This window comes from Dipodomys spectabilis, unplaced genomic scaffold, assembly GCF_019054845.1.
Source record: "Dipodomys spectabilis isolate Male_0828 unplaced genomic scaffold, ASM1905484v1 ptg000085l, whole genome shotgun sequence".
NCBI classification, from domain to species: Eukaryota; Metazoa; Chordata; class Mammalia; order Rodentia; family Heteromyidae; genus Dipodomys; species Dipodomys spectabilis.
The window spans coordinates 2,966,718-2,988,897 of record NW_024870762.1 but is presented as its reverse complement, the minus strand read 5'-3'; the positions used below and the strand labels follow the sequence as shown (position 1 = coordinate 2,988,897).

The 22,180-nt window shown below is 57.0% G+C and overlaps 1 protein-coding gene across 2 annotated transcripts; it reads right to left on the bottom strand.

The window, feature by feature from the left end:
* Positions 1–5: 5 nt before the first annotated feature.
* On the bottom strand, positions 6–13,220 carry Tulp1 (TUB like protein 1). 2 transcript variants are annotated; one of them, XM_042684250.1, is made up of 14 exons: positions 13,174–13,220; positions 12,498–12,555; positions 11,764–11,846; positions 11,408–11,565; positions 10,593–10,718; positions 9,144–9,233; positions 8,907–9,032; positions 8,584–8,720; positions 5,996–6,166; positions 5,744–5,856; positions 4,046–4,160; positions 3,847–3,945; positions 1,739–1,910; positions 6–139 (listed from the first exon to the last, which is right to left on the bottom strand). In XM_042684250.1, exons 1-14 carry the CDS (start codon positions 13,218–13,220, stop codon positions 6–8), a joined length of 1,629 nt encoding a protein of 542 aa, XP_042540184.1. The 2 variants fall into 2 exon arrangements, with proteins under 2 accessions (XP_042540184.1, XP_042540185.1); XM_042684251.1 differs by lacking the exon at positions 11,408–11,565 and having other exon boundaries at positions 11,768–11,846.
* Between the last annotated feature and the right edge of the window lie 8,960 nt (positions 13,221–22,180).

Sequence of the window (22,180 nt, the reverse complement as noted above, 5' to 3'; positions counted from 1 at the left end):
CGGGGTCACTCGCAGGCCAGCTTCCCATCGAAACTGGAGAGGGCGATGGCGAAGGCCTGCAGGGCGCACAGCGGGTACCGGTAGTCCAGGGTGAAGGCGTCCTCCGCCACCCGGCCGAACTGCAGCACGATGTAGTCGGCTGTGGACCGACACGAGCCGGTGGAGGAGGGCGGAGGCCTGGGGACCCCATCCTGGCCAACAACACCCCCAGCCCGCATTGGGGGGGGGCTCGTTTCTTTGCAATAGAGCCCCAACCCTAGCAGAGCTCTGCCCACCTACCTTCCCCTTCCTAGCTCATCCAACCGGCCCCACCTGTTCTGGGTCACTGTAGGCCTCAGGGCAGGGGCCCGTCTTATCTGTGGCTGGCTGCCCCGGGCCATACCTCTGCAGGCCTTAATCTAGCCATGCAGACTCCTCCTCCACCAAGCTCACCCCAGCCCAGAGCCTTTCCTTCCCAACTTCTCCGTTTGTCTTTTGGCAGCCTTTCTTCCCAAGTTCCCCCAAGCCCCACCTTAAACCCCAGGTTCAAAACTTTCTCTGGTCCCTGGGTCCTTCCTTAGGTAGGGGCCCCACTCAGCATGGTCCTCATCCAGTCCAGTCGGATCCCATTTTCTAGCCCCAAACCACAACACCTCCCCCAGCACTGGGAGAGACAGAATATTGCTAAATATACCTCCCAAACTCTGGTCTGATGGGGACAGGTGACGGACGTGGGGTCCATCCCTAGGGCAGAGTAGGGGGTGGGGGACTTGCTCGGTGTTATCCCAACCCTGTGATCCTGGAGTCTTTCCCAGCCCCCCAAACTTCTTCACCCTAGTTTACAACAGGGTCAGTTTCATCTAATTCTGTTCCAGGTACATCTAGTTTCCCTCATTCCGTTAAGGTAGTCCTTAGACTTCATTTAAGATACTCAAATGCTTGATTAGTATTTCGTGAAAGGCAGTCATTTTGAAGACTTGGAAAGGTTCTGGTCTGTTGCTACCTCCTACTTGCTGTGTGACTTGGGCAGATTACTGAGCCTCTCTGGAAGCTAAAGATACTTTCCTCATAGGGTTGTGGAAAGGGTTTGACAATTTAAAGTGCCAAAAGTGCCAAGTACAGTACCTGCCTCTTTAAAGACACTGTCAGAGTTGTTGTTGGGGTACCGTTTGAACTCAGTACTTCTCTCTACCACTTGTGTCATGCCCCAGCCTCTGTGTCCATTTTGCAAAATAATTTTTTGTCTTGCCAGTCTGGGTTATGGCTACTGCTCTATAACTTGACCAAAGCTCCACTTCCTGTCTTTTAGTGTTTAAAGATAAGACTATCACAGTCTTTCTTGCCAGGGCTGGATTTGAACCTCAGTCCTCAGATCTCAGCCTCCCCATCAGGACTGCCCAGCTTGCAAAATAGAGATGCTTTGGGGGTAAAGGCCAGCCTCTGAGCCTCAGAACCTTTGACCCCGTCAGGATGGGTGCTTGGTGGCTGTGGGACCCCAGCAGTTCATCTCTCCTGATACAATCAGGCTCTCAATGTCCCAGATCTACCCCAGGGCTTTGGTTAATGCTAGACTGAGAACCTGGAATCACGAAGCCTGGACTCCCTCTGGGAATGCAGAGGCTCCCAGAAGCACAGAGTCAGAGCCCTTAGAAGACAGTAACCTTGCAGATGTCCCAGGACACAGGCCTGGGCCAGGCCTGAGTGATGACAGGGGTCAGGCAGATGCAGGGAGCAGCCTGACCTGGGCCCTGACACTCACGGTCATCAGCGTGGACAATCTGGAAGTTCTTCACTGAGGCTTGGGTGACTCGGCCCTGGAAGTTAAGGGTGTAGGAGCCGCTCTCCTCATTCCAGACCGGCGGCTTGTTGTGCAGCTCGATGAGGCTCTCCAGTGTCTTGTTCTGCCAGCGAACCAGCAGCCCATCGCTGGCCTGCGAGGGCAGGATGGGAACAGGTGAGAACACAGTTAGAGGTGCTGAGCTCGCTGGACCAGAACACCCGTGCAGAGCCTAAGATGCACAGTGAGGCATGCCACATCCACTGAGCATCAGTACCCCTGGCACCTGAGGGTACTAGGGGCTGGGTCAGCATCTGAGGACAGGGCTTGTCTGCGAGGAGGGGTTCCAAAACAGAGGGCTGGAAAATAGAAAGGGGCACCTGACACCCCACAGGGTCTCCAGGATGTATGACTAGCCAAGGAGATGGATAGGAGGCCAGAAGAGAGTGATACAGTTTGCGAAAAGGAGACGTGACTATAAGATGGTGCTGGTGGGCTGTCTCCCTGTCAGTCATCGGCTGACATTTCTGGCTTGGAGATCACCTCCTCCAAGGAGCCTTCCCGATTTCAATGGCTCGGCTTGGCTCCCATGATGCCTTGCTCCTACCATTCCCTTCCTGGGCTGGAATTTGATACTGTGTTGGCAGGAGTCATAGGGTTGTCTTATCTCCACCCCTCCGGGTCCCACACAATGGGGTGTGTGAGGGCTGAATAAATTCATAGCACATGGAGGATTATTTAGAGGAGTTCCTGGCATGGGCTGATCACTCACGGTCGTATTTTAGGAACCTGCTGTGTGGAGTTTGGGTCTTGGGTAACTGGCAGAGTGTGTGTATAATAAATGACTGCAGTCAGGTGCTGTGGCTCATGCCTGTAATCGGAACCACTCAAGAGGTTGAGGTCTGGAGGGCTACAGAGCGAGGCCAGCCAGGGCATAAAAGTCTTCTAGATCCCACCTCCAAAATAACCAGCAAAGGGCTGGGAAGGCGGCTCAGTGGTAGAGCGCTTGCCTTGCATGCATGATGCCTGGGTTCGATTCCTCAGCACCAGATAAGCAGAAAAAGCCAGAAGTGACCATGTGGCTCATATGGTAGGGTGCTAGCCTTGAGCAAAAGGAGCTCAGGGACAGTGCCCAGGCCCTGAGTTCAAGCCTCAGGACTGGCAAAACAAAAAGTCAAGGATAGCACCCGGGCCCAGAATTCAAGCCCCAGGACACACACACACACACACACACACACACACACACACACACACACACACACACAGCACGACTGGAGGTGTGGTTCAAGTGGTAGAGCACAAAGCAGGTGAGTAGGCAGACCTGAGTATTCCTCTCCACCCCCTGAAAGCAAATGACGGCAGTGGGAATGGCGAGGAGAACAGCTCCCCAGCACCTTGCTCTTACTAAGCCCCAACTCGGACGTCCCTGCAGGAACAGCTATGGGGCCCTAGAGGCCCAGTTTCCCCTCACTGTGCCCCAGGCCCAGCCTGGCCGGTGACGGTAGCACAGCGTCCGGGCAGGGAAGGGCATATGAGCAGCTGACGGGTATTTACTTTCGGTCGTAAAAGAGCAGGGTGACATCAGTGTCCTGTGAGCGCAGGACATTTAGTCCCGGCCTCCCAGACCTGAAGTGCTAAGGAGCAAAGCCCAGCATTGCCAGTCCTGGACAACTCTTAACCTACCCCACACCCGCACTCCCCTCCCCTCAACCTTTGCTTTGAAAAAATGTCATATGGCTCTTCAGCTCAAAACCCTTTCCATATTTCTCAGAGCCAAAACCAGTTCCGCAGGCCCTATCTGTCCATCATCTTCCCCTCTGACCTCATGTCTTCCAGCTACCACGGCCACCTTGCTGATCCTCAAAGCACCGGGCGCCCTCCGCCGCAGGCCCTTTGCACTGGCTCTCCCTGTTCCGATGCTATTCCCTTGGCCGTGCGTGTTCTGTGAGGCCCCGAGTGCATGCTTTGCTCTGAAAAAACTGCATTCCATGGCAGACTGGACTTCATTCTACAAGCTGTCAGAGTACTGGGCTTTGGGGAAACTGAGTCCCCAGCTAGGGGCCCCGGGGGGTGGGGGTAGCAAGGCTCACGTTTCGGGGCCGGATGGGGACCCTCTCGTTGTCAGAGTTCATGCCTGGGATGATGACTGTCATGCGTCGGGGGCCGCGGAAGCCCAGCACGTTGGTTTCCTGGGAGAGAGTTGTGGGTCAGGGTGCCCCCTCCCCCTCCCCCTCCCCCCTCCTCCTCCCCCTCCAGGCTCTGGTGTGGGAACAAACGCGGGGCTCTCACATAGATCACAGCTGCCAGCTCCTGACGCAGGCTGTCCACCTCCGAGCCGCCCCCGCCCCGCTGTGGGTTCTGGCCACTGTCGAAGACGGTGAAGCGGTTCCCCAGGAGGTTGGACCTGCAGGTGGGGTGGGGCTAAGGGGGTGCAAGGCCCGACCCAGACCCCCAGAGCCTCCTCCTGCCACCCCAGGAAAGGTGGGGGGACTCAGCACTGAATCCTTCACATCCTGCCACGGTCCACTATGTAGCACAGGCTGGCCTCAAACTCAAGATCCTTCTGCCTCAGCCTCTCCAGTGCTGGTATATGCCACCACACTTGGCCAGCAAAGCTTACTAAATAGCCACATCTTCTGAAACACTCTAATGCTGGCTCTATCTTAGACAAGTTAAACTCACAACTTTCCCATCTAGAAGATGGGCATAACAGTGTTTCCCTCATTTGGATAAGAAGAGGATTAAAAAGGTTCCTATTTGTTTAAAACTATGTTTAGCCAGGCAAGTGACACAGGCTTGTCATCCTAGCTACTCAGGAAGCTGAGATCTGAAGACTGCAGTTCAAAGCCAGGCTGGGCAGGAAAGTCTGTGAGACTCTTATCTCCAATTCATCATAGAAAAAGTCAGACTGTGGAGCTGTGGCTCAAGGGGTAGAGGGCTAGCCCTGAGCAAAATGAACCTCAGGGAGAGCACCTGGGTCCAGAATGCAAGCCCCAGAACTGGCAAACAAACAATGTTTCCCAGGGAGAAGGGGCGACATTGTCCAAAAAGAAATGCACTCTGCTTGACTTACGCAACTGTAACTCCTCTGTGTATCACCTTTATAGTAGTAAAAATTAATTAAAAATTTAAACTCAGCTTAATCATAGACAGCTCCTCTATAATTTTTGTTAAATACACAAGAAAATAAGGCCATAAGGTGCTGGAGGCTCACGTCTGTAATTCTAATCAGGAGGCTGAGATTTGAGCATCACAGTTTGAAGCCAATTTAGACAGCAAAGTTTATGACATTCTTTATTTTTTTGGTCATGGGCTTGATCTCTTGGTCTGGGTTCTGTCCCTCAGCTCTTCAGCTCAAGGCTTGTGCTCTACCACTTGAGCCACAGCGCCACTTCTGGTTTTCTGGTTGTTTATTGGAGATCAGAGTCTCATGGATTTTGCAGCCTGGGCTGGCTTTGAACCATGATCCATAGATCTCAGCCTCCTGAGGAGCTAGGATTACAGGCATAAGCCACCAGTGCCTGGCTATGACACTCTTACCTCTAGTGAACCAGCAAAATGTTGGAAATGGACTATGGCTCAAGTAGTAGAGTACCAGCCTTGAGTGAAAAAGCTCAGGGATAGCACCCAGGCCCTGAGTTCAAGCCCTAGTACCAGCACCAAAAGAAAAGGGCCTGGTGTCCCCACCTCTTCTCAGACATGGATGTCGGGGAGACCTCACCAACTCATGCCTGCGACACTGGGAGTCCTGGGGAAATACCCAGCCGCTGCTGTGCCCCAGGGGCTGGAAATTCACACACAGCCCTCCAGGGCCAGTACCACCCCCACGGAGCCCTGTGCCCGGCCCGGCCAGATGGAAACAGCAATCCTGCAGCCCACCCAGGCCTGCTGACCACCCCAGGTCACCCATGCCCTGGGCCAGAATCTGGGAGCGCGGACACTGCCAGCCACCCCGACCCCAGGCCCTGCCCAGGGGACCCCACCCACCTCAGCTTTCCCACAAAATTCTCCCCTCCTCGGGACAGGTTGGTGGGGTCGCTGGAGATGAGGTAATTGGCTGTCTTGCTCCGCTTCCGTTTCCTGCCCGCCAGCAGGAACACCTGGGGGAGGGAGACAGACAGATGGACAGACGACAGACAGTTGGGAGGAGACCAGGAGGTGGAAGTGGGCTGGAGGAGGGGTGGGACCTCCCTGTGGGGAGACCCTTCCAGCACCCCCACCTCCTCCCTGCATCCCCACCTTCTTCTGGGCATCCAGGTGCAGGAAGTAGGAAGGGTACATGCCCCTGTCCATGCCCTTCTTGTCGCGGGTGAGCCGGCAGCGCACGGTGCGGCCCTGGGGCGCAGGCCGCAGCACGAACTCGCGGGGGTCATCCACTTCCACGGGCGGGGACGCGGGCCTCTCTTCCTTCTGGTGGACGGAGGCCCCTTCAGCAGGTGCCCCCCCCCCACCCCCCGGTGGCAGGCTGGCCAGGCCGGGCCCTGGAAGCTGGGTCACCTCTGTCCCCCAGCTCAGCCCCGCACCTGGGCAGCGGCTCAGGAGCACCCCCCCCCCCAGCCTGTTATTTCATTTGTGATTAAGAGCTGGGGTTCTGGAGCGACTGTTGAGGGGCCAAGCCTGCTTCTATCACTAACATCTCTCAGGGTTCAGTGCATTTCCTTTTTCTTTCAAGTCTGGTAAGCAAGGTGCCTGTGTGGAGGCAAACCCCAATCGTCACTCTTGTGCACCTCAAAAGGATCTCTTGTTAATTCGTTGTTTCATCCTAGAGACAAGAGTGTCTCTACAGATCAGGCTGGCCTTGAATTTGGGAATCCTCCTGCTTCAGCCTCCTAGTGCTGGGATTACCGATGTGTACCACCACACCCAGCATTTGTGTGTGTGTGCTGGTCCTGGGGCTTGAACTCAGGGGCCTGGGTGCTGTCCCTGAGCTTTTTTTTTTTTCCCCTTAAGATTAACACTCCTGGGCTGGGAAGGTGGCTCAGTGGTAGAGTGCTTGCCCAGCATGCATGAAGCCCTGGGTTCCATTCCTCAGCACCACGTAAAGAACAAAACAACAAAAAGTAGTACTCTACCACTAGAGCCACCCAACCCATTCCAGGCGCCCCAACTCTGGTTTTAGGCATGTGGAGCCTCCTGTCACAGAGCGTCTTTGCATTCATCTTTGTGACCAATAAAAGCAATGGGGGCTCACTTCTGAGACTGGGTCATTGGCTCTGTCTTGGACCCTGGTGAAAGTTGTGGGGGGCCCAAGTCATGCAAATACTCTAAGGAGGAGCCACGTACAGAGGGATGGGCCTCTAGACCTCAGCCACCCCGGGGAGCCATCTTAGACATGGACTGTCCCCGCGGGCCAGGCTTCCCAATGACCCTCCTTGAACTCTGGCTTTCAGAAGCTGAGTGGAGGAAAATGCACATTTGTGGCCGTGCTGCTGGGGAGGGATTTGCGACATGGCTAACCCCTCAAGTACCAAGTACGTGCGCTCTGTTCTTTGAGAAACTCCTAATGCTTTCGGTTGCAGAAGCCCCCCCGCAAAGGCCTGGAGATGCCACAATGATCCTTCCTGTTCCCAGTGGCCTTCTGCCTTTTGTCCTTCGATTCCCTCCCTTCCAGCGGGGAGCCATGACTCAAAGCCCTGGCCCCCACCAAGGAGAGCGCGGGACTAGCAGCCGGTGCCTGCTGCACCTGAGAACGAGAACGCAATGCTGTCTGGGAGCCTGGGTGGACTGGGGCCGGCGCTCTTGCCGCTGGCAGGGTTCTACTGTGTGGAAGGGGACAGACAGCCCGTGGGCCCTCAGCCTGCGGCAAATGACCATGGAGCCTCCCCTGTCCCCTGCTTCAGAGGAAAGTTGGGAAACACAAGACTATGTTTGGAATGCCATGTGGAAAAAGCCAGAGCAGACTCCAACACTCCCACCGCTGGGGACTTCAAGGGCCTGCCCTGTGGTCTGTTCTTCCCGAGAGAAGGCACTGGCCTGGAGGTCCAGACATCAGCACCTGGCCATCTGGTCTGTGTGAATCAGCACCTAGACCCCACACGCCTGCTCCGCTCAACCCATGGAGCTAGAAGAACACCACCGAGCTACCTGTGGGTTGCTCTCTCTGCTGGCAGGAAACCTACTTCTAGAAGATTCTCTTCTTCACTTTTTCTCCTCTGAACCTCCCTCCCTGTCCAGCTTCTCGGTTGGAACAGTTATTATTCTTATTTTTTTGTCAGTCATGGGGCTTGATCTGGGGCCTGGGCGCTGTCCCTCAGCTCTTCAGCTCAAGGCGAGTGCTCAACCACTTGAGCCACTTCCAGTTTTCTGGACATAGGAGTCTCATGGAGTTTCCTGCCCAGGGTTGGCTTTGAACCCCTATCCTCAGATCTCACCCTCCTGAGCAGCTAGGCTTACAGGCATGAGCCCAGCTGGAGCCCCCCCCCCCTCACTGTGGAACTTGAACTCAGGACCTGAAGAGTGGTGTTCTGGAGCTTTTTCCAGCTCAGAGCTAGCGCTCTACCACTCTGAGCCACAGTGCTACTTCGGGTTGTCAGATGGCTCATTGGAGATAAGTGTCTTACAGACTTTCTTGCCCAGGCTGGCTTTGAAGGGTGATCCTCAGATCCCAGCCTCCAGAGTAGCTGAGAGTTCAGGCGTGAGCCACTGATATCTGGCTGGTTGCAACTGTTTTGAGCCTGCTGCCCCCGTGCCTCTTCTGCCCCCCTGAACTGGATTCCCTTTGCTTTTCTGTCACACAGGGTGGCCAGAGTCCCACCCAGCCCAGGGCTCCACAGGCCCCGCCCACCTGCCCCTCCCCTCCCTTTCCCCTCCCCCTCTGCACCCCTAACCTTTTTGCCTTTTCCTTTTGCTTTGCCCTTCTGGTTGCTGTTCTTGGTCGCCACAGCTGCCCCCTCCTCTTCCTCTTCTTTCTCCTCCTCTTCTTCCTCCTCCTCTTTCTTCTCTTCTTCTGAGCCTTTGGGTGGGGCTGGGCATGGGGGGGGGAGGCTGGGAAGACCTCACCAAGCTCGGATGCCTGTGGCCCTCTCCCTTCCCCCAGCTGTCAAAACAGGGGCCAAGAGGTCCCCCCACATTTTCTGACTCTCCAACCCACACTTCCCCCTGCCCTGCCCACCGACCCCTGAAGAGCCACCCCAGGCCCTGGCACGCTCACCTTTCTTCTTTTTGGGGAAGCGGGTGGCCTGGGCTGGGCTGCCTTCCCCAACCAAAAACATGGCCGCTGGGCTCTTCTTCCTCATCCCATCCGGGCTCCCCTCCTCCTTGCCAGTCTCTCCCGCTGCTGTGTGGGTATGAGAGGTCATGACCTGCCCCTCCACCCCCCCCCCCATGCTGTGGGTATGAGAGGTCATGACCTGTACCCCCCCCCCCCAGGCTTCCTGGCCCAGCTCACCTTTCTTCTTTGCCTTCTTCTTGGCTCCCAGCCCGGCCTCCTTCCTGGTGCGAAGTGCTTTCCGTGGGGGGTCTGGGCTTCCAGGGTCCCCTGCAAGTGAGAGGTGCAATGGGGGTACTGGGACCCCTCACCCCACCTTGATCCCCAGGGAAGCTGAAGGCCTGGCAGGGTCTGCAGTCTATCTTCTGGCTGTCTTTACGGTTTCTTTTCTTTTCCTTTTTTTTTTTTTGTCGGTCGTGGGGCTTGAACTCTGGGCCTGGGCGCTGTCTCTGCGCTCTTCAGCTTAAGGCTAATGCTCTACCACTTGACCTACAGCGCCACTTCCGGTTTTCTAGTGGTTTTATTGGAGATAGAGTCTCACAGACTTTGCTGCCCAGTCTGGCTTTGAACCTCAATCCTTAGATCTCAACCTCCTGAGTAGCTAGGATTACAGGCGTGAGACATTGGAGCCCTGCTTCTCCTTCCTTCCTTCCTTCCTTCCTTCCTTCCTTCCTTCCTTCCTTCCTTCCTTCCTTCCTTCCTTCCTTCCTCTCTCTCTTCCTTTCTTTTGTCATTCATGGGGCTTGAACTCAGGGCCTGAGCACTGTCCCAGAAGTTCTTTCAACTCAAGGCAAGCACTCTACCACTCGGAGCCACAGCGCCACTTCTGGTTTTCTGGTGGTTCATTGGAGATCAGAGTCTCACAGACCTCGATCCTCAGATCTCAGCCTCCTGAGTAGCTAGAATTGCGCGCTTGGCTTTAAACCCCCCTCCCCCCCAGCTTTTACGTTTCCCCCATCCCCTCTGGATAAAAAAAAAAAAAGTGTTGGACAAAATCTAGAAACAACACACGCAATTAGCAAGGGGGGGCCAGCACAAGTCACTAGGCTCCCCCCCCCCCGCCCCCCCAACCCCGCAGACCCTCCTTCAGGAGCTGCTTCTTTCCACGGCTCGACTGGCACAGTCCAGGTTCTTACCTAGCCACAGTTACTCATTTTCTAATATGACCACCGCTCCTGGCTGTAACTATTTTAAAAATAACACTAGTTAGCAGAGCGCCCGTGGCTCACGCCTGTAATCCTAGCTACTCAGTTCAAAGCCAGCCCAGGCAGAAAAGTCCATGAGACTCTGATCTCCAATAAACCACTAGAAAACCCGAAGTGTGCTGTGGCTCAAGCGGTAGAGCGCTCCCTTTGAGCTACAGCGCCCAACCCCAGAGTTCAAGCCCCATGACCGACCAAAAACAAACAAACAAAACAAAAACACTAGTTTACATTTGAGTGAAACTCCACAAAGAAAGCCAAACTGCCAGGACCCTTTCTGAGCAGGAGTGCTGGAAGGGAATACCAGGCTATCAAAGAACACCATGGAATAGAAGCTTCTGGAAAGGCATTGGTGAGCTCCGAGTCTCACATCCTGTGCACAGCGGTACTAAGGAGGCTTGGGCTCTCCAGTGCTCCCAACACCCACCTTTCAGGCCTGGGGCCTTGGCCCTCCTGTCCTTCTCCTTGGGGGGCTTTTTGGGGGGCACAGGGCTTTTCTCTTTTTTTTCTTCCTCTTCCTCCTCATCCTGGTCATCATCCTCTTCCTCATCATCTGTAGATAGAAACTCATAGTGGGACCTAGATCCTGCAGGTTGCTGGCAATGGGCGGCTGTGTGTGTGTGTGTGTGTGTGTGTGTGTGTGTGTGTGTGTGTGTGCGCGCATACACACAACATTCTGCAGCCTGGGCTCTGTCCTTGAGCTTCTTTTGCTCAAGGCTAGCACTCTAGCTTGTGAGCCAGGCGCCACTTCCGGTTTTCTGAGTAGTTTATTGGAGATCAGAGTCTCATGGACTTTTCTGCCCAGGCTGGCTTTGAATCGTGATCCTCGGATCTCAGCCTCCTTGGGAGCTAGGATTACGTGCAGCCTTTGGACACAGGGCATCCTCACGCCTTTCTGGTCAGTGAGCTGGGGTCGGTCCCCCCCTCACCTGCCCCCCACCTCACCTGTCCCCCCTCACCTTTCCCTCCCTCCCCCTCCTCCCCTTCTCAGGCAGCTTAGCTCCCTGCCGCTTCCATTCCCCTCCTTCTCTGCTGCCCCCACCGCCTTCCTTGTCTTGCTGTTTTCCTGACTCAGCCCCGTCAGGGCTCCTCGCTGAAACTTAAGGCCAAACGCTCAACCACTCTGTGCCTCAGTTTCCTCAGATGTAAAATGGGGAGTGGCGATCGGACCTCTTCAGGCTGCCAGGCGGCCCTGCGCCCAGCACCGGCCCCAGCTTCCCCCCCTCGGGTCCCCCCCCTCACCTTCGGGGGCGTCGGGGGCCCGGGCTACCAGGAAGGTGTCCCGGGGGTCGCGCTTCTTGGCCTCGGGGTCCCGGAGGAACCTGGCGTAGACGGTCTGCGCGCGCTCGGCGGGGGGCTCGGCGGGGGGCCCGGCGGGGGGCTCCTCCCGCGGCCTCCGCCTCGGCCCTGCGCCGGCCACGAGGGGTTCAGGACGGGCGCCCCCACCCCGCTCGGGGCTCGGCGCCCCTCCCCCCTGCCCACGCCCCCTCCCCTCCCCGCCCTCCCCTCGGGGCTCGGCGTTCCCCCCCTTTCTTCCCCCTCCCCTCCTCCCCCCTCCCTTGCCCTCCCCTCCGGCTCCCCCGCCCGCCCCGTCGAACCCACCCGCAGGCCGGCGGGGCTTGGGTCCCGCGGAGCCGGGGGAGCCGGGGGTCTCGGTCCTCTTCTTCCGGGGTCCGGGCCTCTGCGGGGCGGGGGGCGGGGCAGGGGCCTCTGATCCCCGGAACCTCCGGGCACAGTCGCGGAATAGAGGCCGGGCCGGGACGGTGCGGGGATGGACGCCCGGCCTCGCGTGGAGGGGGTCCCACCCCGCCCCGGGCGCGCGTGGGGTCCGTGCCCCCCGTGGGCACCACCTCCGCCCCCGGGCGCGCGTGGGGTCCGCGCCACCCCCCCGTGGGCCCCGCCTCTGTCCCCGGGCGCGTGGGGTCCAGCCGCCCCCCCCCCGTGGGCCCCGCCTCCGCCCCCGGGCGCGTGGGGTCCCGCCTCTGTCCCCGGGCGCGCGTGGGGTCCAGCCGCCCCCCCCGTGGGCCCCGCCTCTGTCCCCGGGCGCGCGTGGGGTCCAGCCGCCCCCCCCCCCGTGGGCCCCGCCTCCGCCCCCGGGCGCGCGTGGGGTCCGCGCCACCCCCCCCCATGGGCCCCGCCTCTGTCCCCGGGCGCGTGGGATCCTGCCGCCCCCGTCCCGCCTCCGCCCCCGGGCGCGCGTGGGGTCCAGCCGCCCCCCCCCCCCCCCGTGGGCCCCGCCTCTGTCCCCGGGCGCGTGGGGCCCGGCCGCCCCCGTCCCGCCCCGGCCCCCGGGCGCGCGTGGCGTTACCTGCGCGGGGTGGGGACTGGCTGCGGGCGCGGGGCGCCGCGGGGCCTCGGGGCTCAGGCCTCCGTCCTCGTCCTCCGGGCAGCTGCGGAGAGGAAGCGGCCGCGCGTACCTCGCCATCCCCGACGGGCCGGAGGGGCGGGGTCCCGGGGCCCGGGTGGGGGTCTGGGACCGGCGGGCGGGGGGCTGCGGGCTGCGGGGCTCCGGGCGGGGGGGGCTGCGGGCTGCGGGGCTGCGGGGCTCCGGGCTGCGGGGCTCCGGGCTGGGGGGCTGGGGGGCTCCCGGGCTGGGGGGGCTGCGGGGCTCCGGGCTGCGGGGCTCTGGGCTGGGGGGCTCTGGGCTGGGGGGCTGGGGGGCTCCCGGGCTGGGGGGCTGCGGGGCTCCGGGCTGCGGGGCTCCGGGCTGCGGGGCTCCGGGCTGGGGGGCTGGGGGGGCTCCCGGGCTGCGGGGCTCCCGGGCTGGGGGGCTGGGGGGCTCCGGGCTGCGGGGCTCTGGGCTGGGGGGCTGGGGGGCTCCCGGGCTGGGGGGCTGCGGGGCTCCGGGCGGGGGGCTCCCGGGCTGGGGGGCTGCGGGGCTCCGGGCTGCGGGGCTCCGGGGGGGCTCCCGGGCTGGGGGGGCTGCGGGGCTCCGGGCTGGGGGGCTGCGGGGCTCCGGGGGGGCTCCCGGGCTGGGGGGCTGCGGGGCTCCGGGCGGGGGCTCCCACCTGTCCGAGGCCCACACCTCTCGGAGGGTCTCGTCCTTGAGCGGCATGGCGCTCCTCTCCTCTGCGCACCCCTCCTCCAGCTGGGAGCCTCTCCCCGCTCCTCACCCGCTAATCTCGGCTCAGCCACCCCCCTCCGTGGAGGGGGCGCCGGGCAGGGACGGCACCCTGCTGCCCTCCTCCCCTGCCCCCCTCCTCCCCTGCCCCCCTCCTCCCCTGCCCCCTCTTCCCTCCTCCCTCCTATCCCCCTCCTCCCCTGCCCCCTCCTCCCTCCTCCCCTGCCCCCCTCCTCCCTCCTCCCCTGCCCCCCTCCTCCGTCCTCCCCTGCCCCCCTCCTCCGTCCTCCCCTGCCCCCCTCCTCCCCTGCCCCCCTCCTCCCTCCTCCCCTGGGCCCAGGACGCTGGGGACCGGGCGGGCGGGCTGTGGCTGTGACTCCGGAGGGAAACACCAGGCTGATCCTGGGTAATCCCCATTTCTCCTCCACAAGGAGGAGGCGCGGGATGGGGTGCTCGCACCTGTAATCCCCGCGCTGGGGAAGCGGAGGCCGGACCACAAACAGGCCCGGGAAGGCGCTTAGCATGCCTAGAGCCCTGGGTTCGATTCCTCAGCACCACATAAGCAAAAAGAAAAAATCCGGAAGTGTTGCTGTGGCTCAAGTGGTAGAGTGCTAGCCTTGAGCTGAAGAGCTGAGGGACAGCGCCCAGACTCAGAGTTCAGGCCCCACAGCCGGACCCAAAAAAACAAAAACAAAAAAAAAGAAAATCCATGTCTCTTCCACTAACCAGCATCGAGTGAACTGGAGCTGTGGCTCAAGTGGTAGAGCGCTGGCCTTGGGCAAAAAAAAAAAAAAAAGCTCCAGCACAGCTCCCAGGCCCTGAGTTCAAGTCCCAAGACCAGCACAAACAAACAAACAAAAGCCTCCCAAACCAACCTAGGTGCCAGTGGCTCTTACCAGCTAGCTATTCAGGAGGCTGAGATTTTGAATCACAGTTTGAATACAGCCCTGGGAAGGAAGGTACTTCAGACGCTGATCTCCAATTAACCATGCACACAGCTGCAGGTGGAAGAATGGCTTAAGTACTAAAATACCAAAACAAAAAAGCTCAGGGGCAGCTGTACCCAGGCCCTGAGTTCAAACCCCAGGCCTGCCACACACAAATAAGTCTGATTTCAATCGGTGTGTAGAAAAGTCCAAGTACTTTATTTTGTTTTTGTCGTGGGGCTTGAACTCTGGGCCTGGGCGCTGTCCCTCAGCTCTTCACCTCAATGCTGACACTCTACCACTTGAGCCACAGCGCCACTTCTGGTTTTATGGTGGTTAATTGGAATCAGAATCTCATGGACTTTCCTGCCCAGGCTGGCTTTGAACCACAATCCTCACATCTCAGCCTCCTGAGTAGCTAGGATTATAGGGGTGAGCCACGGGTGCCCAGCTTCTAGTACCTTTTGGTGTGGCTGCTTTATGCCACCCCTCCAGAAAATCAGGCTCCAATTCTGGAATTATACCTTGTTTTGAACAAAGAACCGAAGACCTGGCTCCCTGGGTTGGTCAGCTCACTCCACTCCACATGACTTTTAGCTGCTTCTCAAACTAAGTTCACTCTCATTGGACAAGAGGCTGCATGCCCGCAGACACCAGGCCCTGGGCCCAGCGCTCTCAACCCAGCCTTGAGTCCACTCACTCAGCCAAGTTGGATCTGACCCCACAGCGGCCTCCACGGGGCTTCCTGTCCCCACCTGGCTGGACATTGCTTTCACCTCGGGTGTCAGGAGGCTCCTGGGTGACCCTGGTTCTGAAGAGCCAGTGGGGTTCACAAGGCTCTGGTGGGCGGGACCCTGCTGGGAGGCGCTGAAGACTGGCCTGGCCCGTCTGCTGTGTGCTGTGCTAGCTGGGATTCGGGTGGGGTGGGGCACTCCTGGGGCTTGAACTCAGGGCCTGAGCGCTGTCCCAGAGCCTTTCTTGCTCAAGCAGCCCTGTACCACTTGAGGCACAACTTCATTCCCCGCTTTTTGCTGGGCTAGAGCTATGAGCCTCTTGGAAGCGGCACTGTGGCTCAAGTGGTAGAGAACTACCAAGATGTGAGTCCCATAAACCTTTCTGCCCTGGTTGGCTTTGAACCTAGATTCTTAGATGTTAGCCATCTGAATAGCTAGGATTACAGGCGTGAACCTTCCCCCAGCTCTTGTTGCTTTAATTATTGTTGGGATAGTCTTGTATTTGTGTGGAGATCCAGCTGTTTATGCTTCCTTTGTGTCTGGGATTACAGGCATGAGCTACTTCCTCACCCAGTTTTTTCACCCACTTTCAAAGGCTTCTGAGCACACGTCATTGGCATGAAATGTCATCCCAAAGGTCTTGGCTTAGGGGCCCAGGCCTGTAACCTAGCCACACAGGAGGCAGAGGGGGGAGATCCACCTTGGCTGTGACTTAGTGCCAATCACTCAATGTCTCTGAGCCCCCAGTGTCTCATCTGCCTGCATCATCTATAGGGAGGGGCTTTTAGGCCTGAGCCGGGACCCCCCCCATCCCCACCCCTTAGTGGATGCTGGCAGGGGGTCCAGGCTGTGAGAGCTGCCCAGGGAGACAGAGCAATACCCACTGCCCAGCGTCTCTACCATGTGGCTGGACCAGGCCTTGTGCGGGGATGGTGGCTCTGGACTCAACCTGGCCCAGGCTGGAGATGGGGGTGGGAGAGGCTGCGATACTCAGAGTCACCACCAGGTGGCAGCACAAGTCCATCCCTCCCTCTGCCCCTCCTGGGGAAGGGGGGCATGCTAGGATGCTGAGGGGCTGGAGGCCCTGACACCTAAGAAAGGAGCCTGTGAGTTGGGGTTCCCTGACCCCTGGGGTGGCAGAAGGGCACCAGGTCCCACCAGCCCTCACCTCACCTGCCAGGTGACAAATGTCATCTGGGGATTTTACTTTTTTGTTGGTCATGGGCTTGAACTCTGGGCCTGGGCACTGTCCCTCAGCTCTTCAGCTCAAGGCTAGCGCTCTACCACTTGAGCCACAGCGCCACTTTCGGTTTTCTAGTGGTTTTTAATTGGCAATAAGAGTCTGGGGGGGGGGGGGAGGGGAGAGAGGGGCTGGGAAGGTGGCTCAAGTAGTAGAGCGCTAGCCTTGAGCTGAAGAGCTGAGAGACAGAGCCCAGGCCCAGAGTTCAGGCCCCACTACCTCACCAAAAAAAAAAAAACTAAAACCAAAATAAAAGTCACATTCCTGAGGACCAGGAGCTGGATTCAAATTTCTCAGGAAGCTGGGCCTGGATGTGTATGTGCTTAACACCCTCCCACCCCCGACTTCTGTTTCCAGAGAGGACCTGGCACCTGCCCAAGGCCACACACAACTCCGGATCCCCTTAGTCCAGAGCCAGGCCACTCCCTGCCTCGGACCCCACAGCCTCATGGTGCAGGTACACAGCCACAGGACCCAGCAGCGGGGCGGTGATGGTGAACCGACAAACGGCGAATGTGGGAGAGTGGAACAGGAGCCTGTGGCTCATGCTTGTAATACCAGCAGAAAAGTCCATGAGATTAACCAGCAAAAAGCAGGGCTGGGGGCATGGCTCAAGTAGTAGAACATCAGCCATGAACAAGAAAGCTGAGGAAGAAGTACTGGGTTTAAACTCTGATACCAACAAAAGAGTAATAATAATAATAACAACAATAATAATAAAGAATATGTTATAGCCAGGTGCCAGTGGCTCAACACCTGTCATCCTAGCCATTCAGGGGTCTGAGATCTGAGGATTGCAGTTTGAAGCCAGCCTAGGCAGGAAAGACTGAGATTATCTCCAATGAATCATCCAAAAGCTGAAAGTACAGCTGTGGCTCAAGTGTTAAAGGGTAGACACCAGCCTTGAGAAAAAGCTAAAGGGCAGCGCACAGTCCCTGAGTTCAGGCCCCAGCGCTGGCCACACACACACACACACACACACACACACACACACAGAGGAATCTCTGTTTTTGACAATCAGCTGCTATAGGACAGCGGCAGGATTAGAAAGCAGCGGCTGAGAGCAAAGGCTCCCATGTTAGAGTCATTCTGTGCACTGTGAACGTCAGCAGGACTTGTGGGGTGCAGCAGGCGGCCTGGCTGACCCTCAGCCTCCACAGCCCATGGAGAATGACAGCCCCAGTCGGACTTAGCCAAGGCCAAGCCCAACCCTGCCTGGGTTATAGGAAGTCTCGATGACACACAGCCCCGCCTGCGGGCATTAAGGAAACATATCTCAGTTGTCCATGACTGACCACTCTCCACGTCCAGACTCCAGCCAAAGCTTGAGGTGTTAGGACCCCAGGCCCTTGCCCACCCCTCAGGGTGCACTTTGTTTTCTTTGGGCTTTGCATCAACAAACCTGCTCCTGCTGCTCCTGCTGCTCGCCTGGCCTGGCACGCTTTCCCCAGCCAGGTCAAGATGTTTCAGATTCCTGGATCTGGAGACTTGACTTCAGTTAAAAGAATGGCTAGGTTTATTACTGAAAGACAATATGGCTGTGCCTCAGTTCCCCCCAGTTTATCATAACTTCTAAGTACTTTTTTATATTTTAATTTTTTTTCTTCCCTCAATTGTGGAGCTTGACCTCTGGGCCTGGGCGTTGTCCCTCAGCTCTTCGGCTCAAGGCAAGCTCTCTACCACTTTAGCCACAGCGCCACTTCCGGTTTTCTGAGTGGTTTATTGGAGATAAGAGTCTCACAGACTTTCCTGCCCAGCCTGGCTTTGAACTGCGATCTTCAGATCGCAGCACCCAACTACTTTTTTGTGTGTGTTCCAGTACCAGGGCTTGAACTCAGGGCCTCATTTTTTTTTTTTTTCTCACAGCTAGTGCTCTACCATGTTTCAGTTAAACATTTTGCCAGTTCATTGGAGATAAGGGTCTCTTGAAATTTTCTGCCCAGGCTGACTTTGAACTACAGTCCTCAGCTCTCAGCCTCTAGAGTAGCTAGAATGACAGGTGAGAACCATCTGTACCCATCTTGAACTGATTAAAAAAAAAAAATGTAGGGCTGGGAAGGTGGCTCAGTGGTAGAGCGCTTGCCTTGCATGCCTGAGGACCTGGGTTCGATTCCTCAGCACCACATAAGCAAAAAGGAAAAAAAAAGCCGGAAGTGGTGCTGTGGCTCAAGTGGTAGAGCGCTAGCCTTGAGCTGAAGAGCTGAGGGACAGCGCCCAGGCCCAGAGTTCAGGCCCCACGACCGGACCCTCCCCCCCCCCAAAAAAAAGTCCCTTCAGGCTACCCAGTTGTATTTCTCGAATCAAATATCATTCCAAAACTGCATCACGTGGCACTTGGCCTCCACCCCTCAAAATGAAGTCTTGAGCACCTGAGTCTTTTGGCTCGTGGACAGCCTGGCCACCCACGGCCACCGCCACACCCTCCCCCATCACCTGAAACTGCTCCACCTTGGCGGTGACTGTGCCCCCCACCCCCTCCCACTGGCTGCACCCACACCTCGCCCGTGACCTCCTTGGGACTTCCTGCCGCCCATCCCAGCCCTTTGACGAAGCACCTGTTCCTTTCCTCTGGGAAAATTCATTCCCCCCCCCCCCCCCGCCCCCTCCCCGGCAGGGATAATACAACTGGGCTACAGCAGACTCCACCTCCACACTCCCCAGTGCAACCAACTGCTCAGTCACCATAGTTTAAGTCCCTGGCTACAAGTCGTTGTCAGGGATGGGGTGGGGTGGGGAAGGGGGGCTCTGTCAGCGCGCACCTGTGCCAGTTCTGGGGCTTGAACTCAGTCTGCGCACTGTCTCTGAGCTTTTTTGCTCAAGGCTAGCACTCTACCATTTGAGCCACAGCGCCACTTCCAGTCCTTTTGGTGGTTTATTGGAGCCAAGAGTCTCACGGACTTTCCTGCCCAGGCTGGCTTTGAACTGTGATCCTTGGATCTCAGCCTCCTGAGTAGCTAGGATTACAGGCATGAGCCACCGGTGCCCAGCTCCATGAGACTTTTATCTCCAATTAACCACAAAAAGCTGGAAGTAGCCAGGTGCCAGTGGCTCACGCCTGTAATTCTAGCTACTCAGGAGGCTGAGATCTGGGGATCATGGTTCAAAGCCAGCCTGGGCACGAAGTCCATGAGACTCTTATCTCCAATTAACCACCAGGAAACTGGAAGTGGTGCTGTGGCTCAAGTGGTAGAGCACTGGCCTTGAGCTGAAGAGCTGAGGGACAGCACCCAGGTCCAGAGGTCAAGCCCCATGACAAAAAAAAAAAAAAAAGCTGGAAGTAGAGCTGTGGCTCAAGTGGTTGAGCACTAGTCTTGAGCACAAAAGCTCAGTGACAGTGCATAGGCTCAGACTGGCAAAAGCCCCATTACTGGCAAACAGACAAACAAAAGAAAACAAAAACTAAACAAGAGCATAGGCCCTGAGTTCAAGCCCAAGAACTGTTAAACAAAAAAAAAATCCCATGTGTAGAATTATTATTATTATTATTTGCCAGTCAGGGCCTGGGCACTGTCCCTGAACTTCTTTTGCTCAAAACTAGCACTCTACCACTTGAGCCACAGTGCCACTTCCAGCCTTTTCTATTTATGTGGTACTGAGGAATTAAACCCAGGGCTTCCATGCATGCTAGGCAAGCACTCTACCACTGAGCTACCTTCCCAGCCCTGTAATTATTATTTTTATTTATTTATTTATTTATTTTTGTTGGTTGTGAGGCTTGAACTCTGGGCTTAGTCGCTGTCCCTCAGCTCTTCAGCCCAAGGCAAGTGCTCTACCACTTGAGCCACAGCGCCCCCTTCCGGCTTTTTCTGTGTATGTGGTGCTAAGGAATCGAGCCCAGGGCCTCATGCATGCCATGCAAGCACTCTACCACTGAGCCACCTTCCCAGCCCCATGGGCTAGCTTTGAATCACTCAGATCTCAGCCTCCTAAGTAGCTAGGATGGCAGGCGTGAGCCATCAGTGCCCGGCCTGTAAATCTTTTTTTTTTTTTTGCCAGTCCTGTGGACTGAACTCAGGGATTGGGCATTGTTCCTGAGTTTCTTTTGCTCAAGGTTAGCACTCTACCACTTGAGCCACAGTGCCACTTCTGGATTTTTCTGTGGTACTGAGGAGTCGAACCCAGGGCTTCATGCATGTGAGGCAAGCACTCTACCACTAAGCCACATTCCCAGCCCCTGTAATTATTATTATTATTATTTGTCAGTTGTGGGGCTTGAACTCTGGGCTTGGGTGCTGTCCCTGTGCTCTTCAGCTCAAGGCGAGCCACAGTGCCACTTCCGGTTTTCTAGTGATTTATTGGAGATAAGAGTCTCACAGAGTTTCCTGCCCAGGCTGGCTTTGACCCATGATCCTCAGATCTCAGCCTCCTGTGTAGCTAGGATTGCAGGCGTGAGCCACCAGCTCCTGGCACTGTAATTATGTTTTAATCACTGCTTTTATATAAAATAGTGGTATGTTATAGATGCATTCTTTATTTTTGCTTATTTTAGTATTTCTGTTTTTTTTTTTTTTGTCTGTTATGGGGCTTGAACTCAGGGCCTGAGCGCTGTCCCTGAGCCTCTTCGTGCTCAAGGCTAGCGCTCTACCACTTGAGTTACAGCACCACTTCCAGCTTTTTCTGAGTAGTTTATTGGAGATAAGAGTCTCACTGACTTCCCTGCCCCGGTTGGCTTTGAACCACAATCCTAAATCTCAGTCTCCTGAGTAACAAGGATTACAGGCGTGAGCTTCTGGTGCCCTTTTTTTGAACCCAGCTGGCCTTGAACACAGGATCCTCCCGCTTCCTCAGAGTGGAGACTGCAGGCAGGGACACCACACTCGGCTCGCCTTGATTAAGGTTCATTTTTGCCAAATATGATATAAAATTTTTATGCAACTAAATACGCCTATCTTTTCCCTTAGACTTTCTGGTTTCCTAGTCTTGGCTTGAAAGAGCTTCCAGAGTAAAAATTATATCTTTTCTGAATATTGTTTATGCCTGAAGTTTATTTTCCCAGTGTACGGTGAGATAGGGTTGGGAAGCTGGCTGGTGGGAAGAGCTTATTAAGAGATACGTCCTTCTATTCGCCTGTCTGCGCCCCTGATGTTAACACAGCAGATTGATAATGAAGTTGCTTTTCTTTGGTGCCAGTCCTGGGGCTTAAACTGGGGGGCGCTGTGTGCTGTTCCTGAGATTGATTGGGCTGTGAAATTCTTCATCATTTTCTAGAGTATTCTTGGGAACACATTGGCAGATGTCAGCGTTCTGGAAAAGTCTGCAACAGACAACCCAGATCACCATAGGTCCCTGTCTACATGTTGGCTGCCTGTGCTGGGGGGGTGAAGGAGGGTGAGAGTGGGGGTGCCCTCCTCCTCCCTGCAGCCCTGCCGGCCCTCGGCCTGGCCCTGCCCGCTGCCCTCCAGGCTAATCTCATTACTGCTTAGTCCTGTGCATAGCCCCCCCCCCCATCTTTCTAATCCGCCCTGGCCCACTTCCTTTCTCAATCTTGTCTCTCCCTCCCCCCACTAGGCCCAGCCATCCTGAGCCCCAGAGCACAGGTGCGGGCTGGACCCCAGACTCAGCTCCCTCACCCTCCAGCTCTCCTGAGGGTGCTGCTCGACCTCCCACTAGGTCTGCCTCTGCGTTGAACCTCTGGGCCGGGAGGTGGGGACCTGCCTGTTCTTGCTCAGCTTCCAGAACAGCATCTTCCTTCCTCCTTCCCCAAAGCCCCCAGCTTCCCACTCACCTCTTAGACACACTCACTGACCCCTGATGGCCCCGCCCCCATGGCTGCCCCGCCCCGCCCCTCCTGACCTCTCATTTCTTTCTTCTTTTTTTTGCCAGAGGTGGGGCTTGAACTCAGGGCCTGGGCGCCGTCCCTGAGCTTCTTTTGCATCAATGCGCTATCACTTGATTCCATTCTGTGGGTCAGGGAGTCAGGCTCTGCCTGCTGTTACTCATGAGGTGGCCTTGTCTGGCAGCCCTTGGGGCTGGGCTCAAGATGGATGTGAATTCTCCTCCTGTTGAGCTCAGCCGGGCCTCTTTGCCTGTGGTCTTGGGGTATCAAGAGTCATG

Coding starts and splice junctions, on each gene's coding strand:
- Tulp1 (XM_042684250.1), bottom strand. CDS start 13,220: ATGCCGCTCAAGGACGAGACCCTCCGAGAGGTGTGGGCCTCGGACAG. Junction 8,721..8,906: donor CTTCCCCAAAAAGAAGAAAG/GTGAGCGTGCCA, acceptor CCCCATGCCCAG/CCCCACCCAAAGGCTCAGAA. Junction 6,167..8,583: donor CAAAAGGAAAAGGCAAAAAG/GTTAGGGGTGCA, acceptor TCCGTCCACCAG/AAGGAAGAGAGGCCCGCGTC.